The sequence below is a fragment of the Myxocyprinus asiaticus genome, chromosome 23 (genome assembly GCF_019703515.2).
Source record: "Myxocyprinus asiaticus isolate MX2 ecotype Aquarium Trade chromosome 23, UBuf_Myxa_2, whole genome shotgun sequence".
Classification (NCBI taxonomy): domain Eukaryota; kingdom Metazoa; phylum Chordata; class Actinopteri; order Cypriniformes; family Catostomidae; genus Myxocyprinus; species Myxocyprinus asiaticus.
Window position 1 is genome coordinate 2,924,874 of NC_059366.1, and position 13,468 is coordinate 2,938,341.

At 39.8% G+C, this 13,468-nt stretch overlaps 1 protein-coding gene across 1 annotated transcript in view; it reads right to left on the bottom strand.

Moving 5' to 3' along the window:
- The window catches only part of nrxn1b (neurexin 1b), a 582,675-nt gene that overhangs the window by 559,867 nt on the left and 9,340 nt on the right, over positions 1 to 13,468 (bottom strand). Inside the window, exons 2-3 of the mRNA XM_051650892.1 lie at positions 8,544 to 8,567; positions 5,339 to 5,500 (exon numbers count right to left, since the gene is read on the bottom strand). Coding sequence (XP_051506852.1) covers positions 5,339 to 5,500; positions 8,544 to 8,567 — 186 coding nt within the window. The remainder of the gene's footprint in view (positions 1 to 5,338; positions 5,501 to 8,543; positions 8,568 to 13,468) is intronic.

Below are 13,468 nucleotides of genomic sequence, written 5' to 3' on the forward strand. Positions count from 1 at the left end.
CATTCCAACATTAGTGCCACAGTCAAACCCCGAACTTCCCCCAGAACCAAACAAACAGAAAACAAGCTGTTCATGAGTGCAGGAGATTACCTAATCCTTCCAATGTCCTGCAAAAAATACTCCAGGCATAAGCACAAAGAACGAGCAGATTCATCCACAACTGTCCCGAAGGAGTGTTATTCCACAAAACAAACTCCAGCCGCTAGGCGGAACCAGCACAAAAAGAAACAAAAAAGGCGGCCAGTTTCCTCAGACCGTCATGTGTATGTTCAGCGAGACAGCTCACTTGGAGGCATGTGAGAAACACACCATGACTTCCTCAGTCCATTGATTTTATGAAAGACATCAATTGTTGTGGGCATGTAAATATTTTGCAGCCATCCTTAGTGTCTATTCTCAATTTGGCTGGGAACTTCAGTGTAAAAGTGACCCTTCGTCAATGCAAAAGTTTCTTGAAGGAGTGTTATTCCACAAAACATACTCCAGCCACTAGGCGGAACCAACACAAAAAGAAACAAAAATGGTGCCCAGCTTCCTCAGACAGACAAGTGTATGTACAGCGAGACAGCTCACTTGGGGGCCATATGAAAGTTACCAGTGGTTTACTTACCCCATTGTCTCTATGAAAGACAATGCTTGTTGTGGGCATGTAAATATTTTGCGGCCATCCTTAGTATCTATTCTCAATTTGACCGGAAACATCAGAGCAAAGGAGGAGGGATGCGCTGTCATGGAGTGCTCGCCGCTGCCATCCGTCAGGGGATGGAGGAGTTGCTGCCGGCCACTGGGACTCAGAGGAACTGCTGCCATCCACCAGGAAGGGGAGGATCCGTTACCATCCACCAGGGGTCGGAGGACTCACTGCCGTCTGCCAGGGGAGGAGCGGCTGTCATCCGTCAGAGGGCAGAGGAGTGGCTGAGGACCAGACGACAGCATGTCTGGGGACCGGCGAGCACGTTTTTCTCTCTCTCTCCTCTCTGTCTCCCTCTGTCTCTCCCCTCACTCTTTCACTCTCCCCTCTCCCTCCCCTCATCTCTCCCAGGGCTCCAGAGGGGAAGACCTGCCGGCAGAAGGATGGCTGGAAGGACAACACCTCCCCTCCAGGAAGGGAGGGGAGTACGTTAAGCTGGAGGTTTCCCCGGCCTGAATTGGGTGGAGGAGTGTGACGAGGAGGAGGGCATGGCCGGGCTGTGAGGACACACGCCCAGCGCTGAATTGTCCTAATCAGCCTGGATGGGAGTAAAGATGAGCCAGGGGCACCAGTTCAGGAGAGAGAGATACACGAGGCCACTGTGTGTGTGTATGTGTTTTTTATGTTTGTTGATTTATGTAATTAAAATTATGTTGACGGTTCCCGCCTCCTCCTTGCCCATCCTGTGAACCCCGTTACATAGAGTAATTCTATAAAGTGTGCCGCCTAATCCCACTCAAGAAACTCCCCACTGCTTTAGAAACCACAGAAACCATTTTCTAATATATCTTTCTTTTTAATGGCCTGCCTGTGGATATTACCTTCGACTGAGGTCCTCATTTCACTTCACGTGTCTGGAAAGCACCTGCCAACATCTAAATGGAAACATTTGTCTCACAGCTGGTTATCACCCTCAGTCAAAGGGGCAAACAGAGATGCTTATTCATGAAATTGAAATCTTTCTTCACTAATACTGTCATCACAATCAGCGTGTATGCAGGCACTTCTTACCTTGGGTAGAATATGCAAAAAATTCCCTGGTCAGGCAAAGAGTCTGATGTACCGGCCATTGATGATTGGATGAGGAGGAATGAGCAAACATGGAATGTGGCACATGTCCACCTCCAGTGAGCCATTAGACGGCAAAAGCTTAAAGCCCATTCCTGCCGCCACCTGTTCCCTCCCTAAAATCTGGTCAGTGTTGCTGTCCACCTGGTACCACAAGCTGCCATTGAGGAAATTAAGCCCTAGGTACATAGGACCTTTCAAAATTATTAAACAAGTTACCCCATTGTCCTACATACTTCAGCTGCCATTTCATAACTGCATCTCTTCCACCTTTTATGTGTCTTCCACCATTCTACGGACCAAGAAACTCCTTTCTATGCCTTCAGATAATTGCCCCGTTGCCTGCCTTTTGGTTTATGCATTTACACCTGTCATCTTTGTATACTCAATAAAGACTCTGCTCATGAACCAAACCCCTCTGCCTCATCCCCTTCATTACATGAACTTTGCGTCGTTAACAATCTGGATGGTCTTTTTCCTCTTTGGCCCTAAGAGCACAACATTTATTATATCCAAAAAAATAAGATAAAAAATATTACAAGTTTTTCCTCTTGAACTTTGTGGGATTCCATTTCAAATGTGCTCAGGCCCAGATAAGTTGGCATTCTTAAGGGGGTAGTTCAACAAAAAATGTAATTCTCTCATCATTAACCATCCCAGGTGTGTATGACTTTCTTCCTTCTGCAGAACACAAACAAAGATTTTTAGAAGAATATCTCAGCTCCTCACAATCCAAGTAAATGGTGACCAGAACTTAGAAGGTCCAAAAAGGAAATAAAGGCAGCATAAAAATAATCCATATGACTCCAGTGGTTTAATCCGTACCTTCAGATATGTGTGGAAGAGAAACAAATCAATATTTAAGTCATTTTTGTTTTTTATTTTAAACTTCAGGTTTGACCAGCCCCAACCAGTAGGTGGGTGAATGAGAAAGTGAGTCACTTCCACACCAGAATGTCGAAGTGAAAGTGAAAGTGCAGATTTACAGTAAAAAATTAATAAATATTGATCTGTTCCTCACCCAAACCTATCATATTGCTTCAGAAGATATAAACCACTGGAGTCTTATGGATTACTTTTATGCTGCCTTTATGTCCTTTTTTGACCTTCAAAGTTCTGGTCACCATTCACTTGCATTGTAAGGACCTACAGAGCTGAGATACTCTTCTAAAAATCTTCATTTGCGTTCTGCAGAAGAAAGAAAGTCATACACATCTGGGATGGCAAGAGGGTGAGTAAATGATGAGAGAATTTTCATTTTGGGGTGAACTATCCCTTTAAATTTGTAGGTGAAGCAACAAACTGATTTGAACAAACTGACAAAAGTTTCATTTTTGGGTGAACTTTTCCTTTAAGAAAGGCCAGGTAACTTGAGGTGTACTGTAGCACCATGATCTGAGTTTTGTTATTTAAATCTGTCTTATTCCAAGTCTTTGCCAAAGAAAAAAAAAAAAAAAAAAAAAGCAGAGCACCTTTATACCAACACACAAATTGTGACCCTGTAAACTATGTACTTACTGTGGCCACTACTATGACCTGAATCAATAGGTAAATCAATTAACATGAAGTTATTAACATTAATATACGTAGGAGCAAATTTATATGTCTTTACATATGTTGTATATGTCCATTTGAAAATCAGAGATGGCACATGCACTTCTCAATATTAATTTACAAATTTGGAAAAGGATAAATTCAACACATGTACCTTCTCTGGGTACTATGTACAACTATTAGTAGCACCCAAGATTAGCTAGACCTTTGACTAAAACTGCAAAGGTCTGGACCATATAACATCTAACTGACATTTAAAGCAATCAATCAAAGTCAGGTTTGCCATTACATGTGATTTAAGGGTGGCCCCGGCAGGGTTATTGGAGATATATGATACCATAATAAAAAGCAGAAATGGAGAAAGAAAATATTTCTGTAATGGCACAGCAATCTCTGCGAGAGAGATTTTTCATATAAAACACACCAGAAAATAGCAAAAAATGAGTAGAGAGTCTAAGTACAACACAGAAAACCTCATCACAGAGAATTTAACACACATAACTAAGTAAATTAAGCAGAATATGCAGTTTTGCTCATAGATTTCTTACTTTCTGCAACGTGCCTCACACCAAACTCTAGATATCTTTTTTTTTTTCTCTCCCCTTTTCTCCCCAATTTGGAATGCCCAATTCCCAATGCAATCTAGGTCCTTGTGGTGGCGTAGTGACGCAATCCGGGTGGCGGAGGACGAATCTCAGTTGCCTCCACATCTGAGACCGTCAATCTGCACATCTTATCATGTGGCTTGTTGAGCGCGTTACCATGGAGACATAACACGTGTGGAGGGTCACACTATTCTCCGTGGCATCCACGCATAACTCACCACACGCCCCACCGATAGTGAACCACATTATAGCGACCATGAGGAGGTTACCCCAACGTGACTCTACCCACCCTAGCAACCGGGCCAATTGGTTGCTTAGGAAGCCTGGCTGGAGTCACTCAGCACACCCTGGATTCGAACTTGCGACTCCGGGTGTGGCAGTCAGTGTCAATACTCACTGAGCTACCCAGGCCCCCCCAACTCTGGATATCTTTAAAAGATTTGATGTCACTAACCTAGCAAACTTCAGTAAATCTGGTGATTATTTTGTCCTCAAAAGCGCTCAATGCGGAACCCTGATGATTCTGTTTCTAGGCGGAATGATAAAAAGCCATGTGTGCTTCCACTGAATGAAAGTTCCATTAAACCAGCCAATAAAATTTGTGCTGATGGTTTGAGAAAGTGTTTTAAAATTTTGTGTGCTATGTGCATCAGGCGTTAGAATATGGACTGTGGGGGGTTCATGGACATGGCGTCTGAGTCCATTAGCACCCCAGCAACAATGTTTGACCATACCCAATAACCCCTAGCATAACAAATCTAGATTTTCTTGATAACACTTTATAATTATTTTCATTAAGAACATTAACTAACATTACTACATTATATAATGCTTAACAGGTCATTAGTAAGACATGTTCACATGACTTACATGAAATACAGTGTATTTTTATTGTATACAGTCTTCTTATTTTGAGTATACTGTATAATGTATATTATTAGGTGTATATTGTATATTGTGTTGTGTAACAAGATGTGTAAACTGTGTTATGTGTAAATCAGATGTTTATTGTATTTGTCATATTGCTATGTTGCTTGGAACTGCACCCAAGACTTTCACCCACTGTTGCACTTGTGTATGTGGTTGTGACAATAAAGGGATTTGATTTTTGATTTGATTGAAATACTTTTATGTTAATACTCTATGTTTAAACAGCATTTTTCTAATTATTTTCAAATTATTATGCATGCAGCTTTTATGACCTCAGATTAATGGAGAGACTGTATTACATTATTACTACATTAATTACTACATTACATTAACAGTGCATCAACTACCTTCATTCAAACAGTCATGAAATGAAAATTTAAGAAATGTTTATATCTATATGATCATCTTTATGGACCCCTGGTTAAACTGGTTAAAAAAAAAAAAAAAACCTGATTCCAGGCCAAGAGAAATCTTGCAACAGATTCTTTACCTCTCTTAAACAACCCATAAAGTTGTTGCTAATGGGTGATCCAGGCAGGTCAGCTGTACTAGGACTGCCTCCAACATAGAAAAAGTAATCGGAGCCGAGCATGGTGTAGTCCTCTTGAGTATATCCTGTGGTGGTCAGGATTCCATCAATGGAAACTGTTACCTAAAGAACAAAGCACAGGGAAAGGGCTTGCTGTACCACAGGTGCATGTACCAGGTTGCCATTGACTGTATTTCTTTATTTTCTAAAAAAAAATTCTTCTGATTTTTAGACAAAAAAACATTTTTATGTCTTTTGTACTTGTTTTTATTTAGTTTGAAGACTTCATTTGTTTGAATCTGTTTAGGTGTTGATTTTTTAACTAAACAATAGTGTTAGTATTGCCGCATAGCAGCTTAAAATGAATTAGCAGACACAAAAATGGTGTTAGTAAATATGTTAGGCTTGTTAACGTTTTTTAGTATGTTTAGTTGTTTGTTTTTCAAATAAATTAAAAGAGTATCATGCAAGAGGGTTAAGACTGAAAGCGCAAGCAATTTGAAGCAGTGCTACAGTTTGGTTTAGTCAAGACTTCAACATGCATTTGTGTGTGTGTGTGTGTGTGTGTGTGTGTGTGTTTGTGTGTGTGTGTGTGTGTGTGTGTGTAAATTGTATCATTTTAAAATATGATATTTAAACATTTCAAAGTGGCACATTTCAAAGTGGCACAGAGAGGGGCTAGAGTAAAAAACAAAGATTCCAGGGACAAATAAAGACTGAGGGTGAATGGATCAGCTGAGCTTTCTTAAAGGGATGGTTCACCCAAAAAAACCTCTCATCATTTACTCACTCTCATGCCATCCCAGAAATGTATGACTTTCTTTCATCTTCTGAACACAAACAAAGCTTTTTAGAAGAATTTCTAAAAAGTCAATACAATGCAAGTGAATGGGTGTCAACATTTTTAAGCTCCAAAAGTCACATAAGGGCAACATAAAAGTACCCCAGACGACTCTGGTAGTTAAATCCATATCTTCAGAAGTGATGTGATAGGTGTGGGTAAGAAACAGATCAATATTTAAGTCCTTTTTCCTTCACTTTCACTTTTTCCTTCTTCTGTTTTTGGTGATTCACATTCTTCATGCATATTGCCCCCTACTGGGCAGAAAGTAGAATTTATGACAAAAAATTACAAATATTTATCTGTTTCTCACCCACACCTATCATATCGTGTCTGAACACATGGATCTAACCAATGGAGTAATATGGATTACTTTTATGCTCCCTTTATGTGGATTTTAGAGCTTCAAAATTTTGCACCCATTCACTTGCCAACATGGACCTACAGAGCTGAAATATTCTTCTAAAAATCTTCTTTTGTGTTTTGCAGAAGAATGAAAAACATACACTTCTGGGATGCCAAGAGGGTGAGTAAATCATGAGAGAATATTCATTTTTGGGTGAACTAACCTTTTAAACTAACATTCTAGGTTCAATACAAGTTAAGTTCTATCAACAGCATTTGTGGCATGATGTTGTTTACCACAGAAAATAATCTCAACCTGTCCCTCATTTTTTAAACCAGTTATTTACAGTCAGGGGCGGACTGGCCATAGGGAGAACCGGGACTTTTCCCGGTGCGACAGCCACGAAACATGGCTGAACAGGCCTAACGCGCTGCATTATGCCGAACGGGCCACGACAGGCTGAAAAGGGCCACAAAATGGCGCAGCGATATGCCGAAGGGGGCCGTGATATGCAGAAAAGGACAGTGACACCCCCCCAGTCCACCCCTGTTTATAGTAATACTTATAGAAGTAAACTGAGCCAGCATTCCAGATTTTTAGTCAAATGCATGCTATTTTCTCTGTGTAAAAATTATAGTAATAAAGCATGAGAGGCTGCATTACGTCAAGCAGAGTACCTGTAACCCCTTCAGCCATGACTATATTCACATTATGGAGTCGAGTGCCTTATTGCTTTTTAAAAGAGAGTCACCACATAATTAAAAATATTAAGGACACAAGTGTTCATTAAAATTGTATATTTTGTAAGTAAAATCATTAAATGCCATCCTTCTGCCAGAAAATATGGCAGTAACCAGTAAACAGAATGTTCCTAGGCAATAAGAATAACTTTCAGCTATGGGAGCTGTCAAGTGAAACAAATAGAAGTTCCTTGAAGAGGTCAGAGCTGTGCTTTGTCATGAATAAATTGTGGCTGTTGACCAATCAGCATTCAGGACTGAAACTATCCATTTTATAAGTAAATGTATACAACCAAAACACTGATAACAAAGTAGCCGCATTTAGAAAAAATTAATAACACCTTTCATTAACCACACAAACCTCTACCATGTTGAAAGTTTATGTCTCCTCTCAACTAAATTTTGGGTATCATCATCTCCAAGTTTTCCTGTAATTACGACTTGAGGGGACATCCAAATGCAACTTACGAGTAAGGAACTCTATCATATTTACGATAATTCCAATATCATGTGAAGACAGCTTTATGCCACGTTCCTTTTTGGTATCCTTGTGTGAAAGTTGCTGAGTTTACTAGCTTTGCGTTGTCATAACAATGAAGTTAAAAGATTGGATATAACTTTACACAGACAAGGTCAGTAACAAATTTGATCACACTAGTTTCAAATGAACGCCTTTAATGTGTAAGTCTTGTGGCTACACTTTTAAAACAGTGTATATTTGAATGTATTCTGCCTGGCACCATGAAATTCCATTGTAAGTGCCTTAGTCTAACTTCAATTTTATGCTTTAACCCCCCCCCCCCAAAAAAAAAACAGATGAGCTGAATTGACTTTCTATAGTAATTTACATGTCACATATGCTGTTGATATCTTACTGTAACTTGCACTGGACATTCCTTTAATGCAGGCCACACAGAGTTAGAGGAAATTGTGCTGACTGTAGCAGTCTGAACATCTTTCAAACCATTGCAAAATGATTGAGATGATGCTTCTAAATGTGAAAACTAAAGTGGATAAGGAAATAAATCAGGGACGAAAAAAAATGAATTGAAAAAAAAGAAAGCAATATTTTCTTATAATTTAGACTTCCTTTACCAATAAATGGGAACTAAGGTCGGTACTAACCTTAGTTCCCACTTATTGGTAAATTAAGTCTAAAGTAAAAGAAAATAAATACACGGCAAACCCAAACTAAGAAACAATTAGAATGATATCTACCGAACAATGTAGTGTGTTTACCATAGCGTGTCCAATGCCTGAGTGCTTTGTGGAAAAGGGGAGAAAGCAAATTTAAAACTATGAACAGAATAACGACTGTTACTCAAAACAAAATAAAGATATGATGATTACTACCAAAGTTAGTACATTGTTTGTTAAACATTACAAAAATCATTTGGTTAGTAGTATGACACATTCCATGAGTGCCGTTAGTTGTTAGTAAGAGAGAAAAAAAAAAAAAACTAAACTGGTACGCTTCATATGTGGTGATAGGGCAAATTTTTGCCCCTCTGAAAAATCTGTCCCCATAAAGTATATGACTATGTTGAGAATAGAATACTAGCTAACTTACTGAATAGAGCACAGTAAGTTATTGTATACTGCCAAGTATTTTTTGTTAAAACAGTATGTGAAACAGTAGTCTTTGTTCCATGATATGCATTTTCAACAGGAGTTCATTTTCATCATTATGTTTGTCACATGACATCATGTTGCATATTTAATTCAGTGAGTGACATCTTATCATCTTAGAAGTATAAAAGGTTATTTTTCATCTTTAAACCAATTTTGTGTAAAAATGTCTTAACTTTTGTCATTTATTTCACATAGTTTGTCAACGAAGACATGTTACTTCGTTAGACTGGTAACAAAAGTTCAAGTTAAGCACATTGTATTCTGTGCACACAAAAATGTGCCTACTGTGCAAAGTATACAGTATATACTATATACTGCAGCAGTACTAAGAGCAGTATGTTAGCATGCTATTCTGAACATAACTGCCCATGACAGACAGATATAAATAAATAAATTCCTAAAATATATCAAGTGACCCTCTTTAAAAAAAATATAATCAGCAATTCACATTTTTAGTGGGCATCTGATCATTTTACACTGCAAATATCCTCGTGTCTATACATGTACAGCCTTTATACTTGCTTTCAGTCTTAGTGATGAACTTTAGATTTGTTTTACTGCAATAAACAATGTAAACTATCGCACATAATGGATATTTTTTGTGTCTTACCTGATATACATACAGTACATTCACCATATGAACAACCATTTTTTATTACTATCTCATGAGGTTTAAACAGACCTCCTGTAATATGAGCAAGGACATATCCAAAAGATACATTATTAAATTGACAGTTTTGAGTTCTGACTCTAATATGTGATTGGATGAGCTGCATTCAAAGCTGCTGTAAAAGAGTCTGATGCTAACATGTTGCAAAGCTAATGATGTGATACTGTAATAAGGACAAAACAATACAAAATCAAACAAATATTGGGTGAAATTATCTATTTTCTATTAATACCTTTCTAAACAAAATATAATTATGTATTAATATTATAATAACAATATATTTTCAAACTGATATTTCCCTCGGCTCTGTCTGCCAAAATTTCCCTGAGTTTGTTGCATTCTGGATGTAGATTCTGCATACCAATAAAGGATGCATGTGATACTGCCTTAATGGTGTGTTGCAGATCACTCAGAACTCTCCCACCTCATTTCTGACAAACCACTAAAAACATTGCTTGAAGTAACCCTCTGTCCATGATATGGTGCTACCTGAAGTTCATATTCAAATTAACATTCTGTCATCACTTATTCTCATGCCGTTCCAAATTTGTACAACTTTTTTTTTCTGTGGTACACGAAAGGAGATTGTCCTCTACCGTAGCTCTCAAATCTCATTTGCACTTCCACAAACTCAAACCTGTCGTGTTGCAATCACAAATCATGTTTCCATCCAAGTTACGAATTTAATTTTTTAAATTTAATAAAGCAGCGCTTCCATCCCATGTGATTAAGAGAACAAAATTATCACTTAAAGGTTTAAAGTCACTACTCCGAGACGGGACATTAAGTTTCTTCTTTAAATAACCAAAGGGTTCATTACATGGCGTCATTTGGTGTCACATTGTGGTCAGTTACATGGAGTAATTTTGCTTCAAAACACCTGCGAAATGGGCCAACTGAAAAAAGCAGTTCATGAGCTACAGAATGGCAACAAATCTGGATAAAGTGGATGCCTGTGTATACGTAAGCACGCTCATCTATGCATAAGGATAAGAAACATTTTCAGGTCATTCACTTTCAATGAGGAAGGAGAGGATAAGGACTATGAAATTGTTCTTAAAATATTTGATACATACTTCATGAAGTCACCTGCTATCTCCGCCTTGGTCTCCTGGTTGCCTGCCTGCTCTGCCCTGGTATCCTGGTCGCCTTCCAGAATCCCCATGGTAAACTGGTCACCCTCCGGTGCTGCTTGATTCCCTGTGGTCTCCGCCCCCTTGCAGACTCCCCCACCCCCATAGTTTCCAGTTTTACTGCCCACAAAGCCATTTCCTGACCTACCCTAGTTTGTTTAATTTTCTTTATTGTTGTTTTTGGGCATCAGGAGCCACCCATTAAAGAGGGGCTCTGTAACACTTGTGGGACTTTCCACTAGCTGCCAACAGAGGTCAACAGCAGGTTTAGAACTCTTTCGTTTTTGCTTGGACTTTTATTTGAAGTCATGTTTTGGTTTCTTGTCTTGTCTCAGTTGCTTGTTCCCCTCTGACTGTTCCCCAGATGTGTCTTGTTAACCTTATTTGCTCATGTGCTGCATTTAGTGCTGCATTTAGTTCCAGTATTTAGTTCCAGTATTCTCATCTCATCTCTCCACCGCATTACAGTAGCACAAAAATCAAACACATTGGAAACAACACAGATGCTCCAGGGACAGCGAATGGGGGAAATTGTGCGGCAGATGAGGCAAAGAGATACAAAAGAAATCAGATGTCTTCCCAGAATTAAAATCCTCATGCAACAGATGCAGGAAAACAAAATGTGCAAAAGCAAATTCCCCTCATGAAACCTGAAGGAGGAGCTGAAAGTGATGGAGCCCAATGTGTGGTGTGCACACATGGTGCCTGCCCCAAAGAAATCAGGACAGGTGAGCATTTGTGTCAACCTCGGGAAGCTAAAAAATCTGTCAAAAGAGAGGGGTTTGTTTTACCTACAGCAGAGGAGATCATTGCAGAGCAGGGCCACTGTGTTTTTGTAATTGGATGCTGCTGCAGGTTTCTGGAAAATACCGCTGGATAAAAACAGCCAGAGGCTCACAAACTTCATAAGTCCATTCGCAGGTACTGTTTTAAATGCCTAACCTCTGGAATCTCCAACACTCCTGAAATATTTCCAAGGAAAATCATTGAGACTCTGGAAGGCCTGCAAGGGACTGTTGTCTACATGTATGAAATCATTGTCCATGGGAGAAATATGGCAGAGCACAATCAATCATGGAATGGCTGCAGCCAGCAGGACTGAGGCTTAATACTGAAAAGTGCACGTTGAGGAAGAGACAACTCCACTTTCTGGGCCACAAAATCAATGTGAATGGAGTGGGACTAGATCCAGAAAAGGTGTTAGCTATTAACAAACTCTCTTCACCAGAGAATATCCAGGAGCTAAAAATAGTCCTAGGCATGGTGAATTACTTGGGAAAGTACATCCCTAAACTAGCTACAGCAGGTCAGCCGCTGTGCAACCTGCTGAAATCTAAGTCAACATGAACATGGGGTCCAGCACAGCAAGCAGCGTTTGAAGAGGTAAAGAGACACCTCTTAAACTCACCCACTTTAACATGATGTCCACAATCCAAGTGACACTCAAACCAGATACACATAAATACAAAAGGAGTGCCTGGCCAGTGTTGGGGCATGTGAAGCTGATCACCTTCCGCAAGCCTTTAGTGTCACTAATGAACTCCAAGGACTTGGATATGGTCCGACTACACTGCCAGAGGCTACTGATGCGGCTGATGAGATTCAACCTCACAGCAGAATATGCACCAGGCAAGACCCTCATTGTTGTAGATTCACTGTCCATGAGACCCTTGAGTCATGAAAAGGACTGCAGTGACAAACTCAGACGTGGCATGTTACGTGGAATCCATCAGTTAGATTATGCCAGCCTCAAAGCAGAAGGTAGACATCATAAGGTCTAGCACTGTTGAAGCTGAAAGCCTACAAAAGGTAATCACATACTGTATATCTAGTCAGGTTGGCCTGAGCACATCCAAAACACACCCCAAAGCCAGAGAATTATTCGGCTATGATGAATGAGCTGTCAGTCCAAGATAGGCTTGTTACCAGGGGCAACAGAATGGTCATATGCAAAACATTGTGTCTGTTCCAAAACCTAGTGAGCGTCCTCCAGAGGCAGCATTTTAAGACACCATAGGCACGCTCCCGACACAAAGGCTGTTTCAAAAGCTAGGTACAGTGCATCCGGAAAGTATTCACAGCGCTTCACTTTTTCCACATTTTGTTATGTTACAGCCTTATTCCAAAATGGATTAAATTCATTATTTTCCTCAAAATTCTACAAACAATATCCCATAACGACAACGTGAAAGTAGTTTGTTTGAAATCTTTGCAAATTTATTAAAAATAAAAAACGATAAAAATCACATGTACATAAGTAGTCACAGCCTTTGCCATGACATTCATAATTGAGCTCAGGTACATCCTGTTTCCACTGATCATCCTTGAGATGTTTCTACAACTTGATAGGAGTCCACCTGTGGTAAATTCAGTTGATTGGACATGATTTGGAAAGGCACACACCTGTCTATATAAGGTCCCACAGTTAACAGTGCATGTCAGAGCACAAACCAAGCCATGAAGTCCAAGGAATTGTTTGTAGACCTCCGAGACAGGATTGTATCGAGGCACAGATCTGGGGAAGGGTACAGAAAAATTTCTGCAGCATTGAAGGTCCCATGAGCACAGTGGCCTCCATCATCCGTAAATGGAAGAAGTTTGGAACCACCAGGACTCTTCCTAGAGCTGGCTGACTGGCCAAACTGAGCGATCGGGAGAGAAGGGCCATAGTCAGGGAGGTGACCAAGAACCCAATGGTCACTCTGACAGAGCTCCAGCATTTCTCTGTG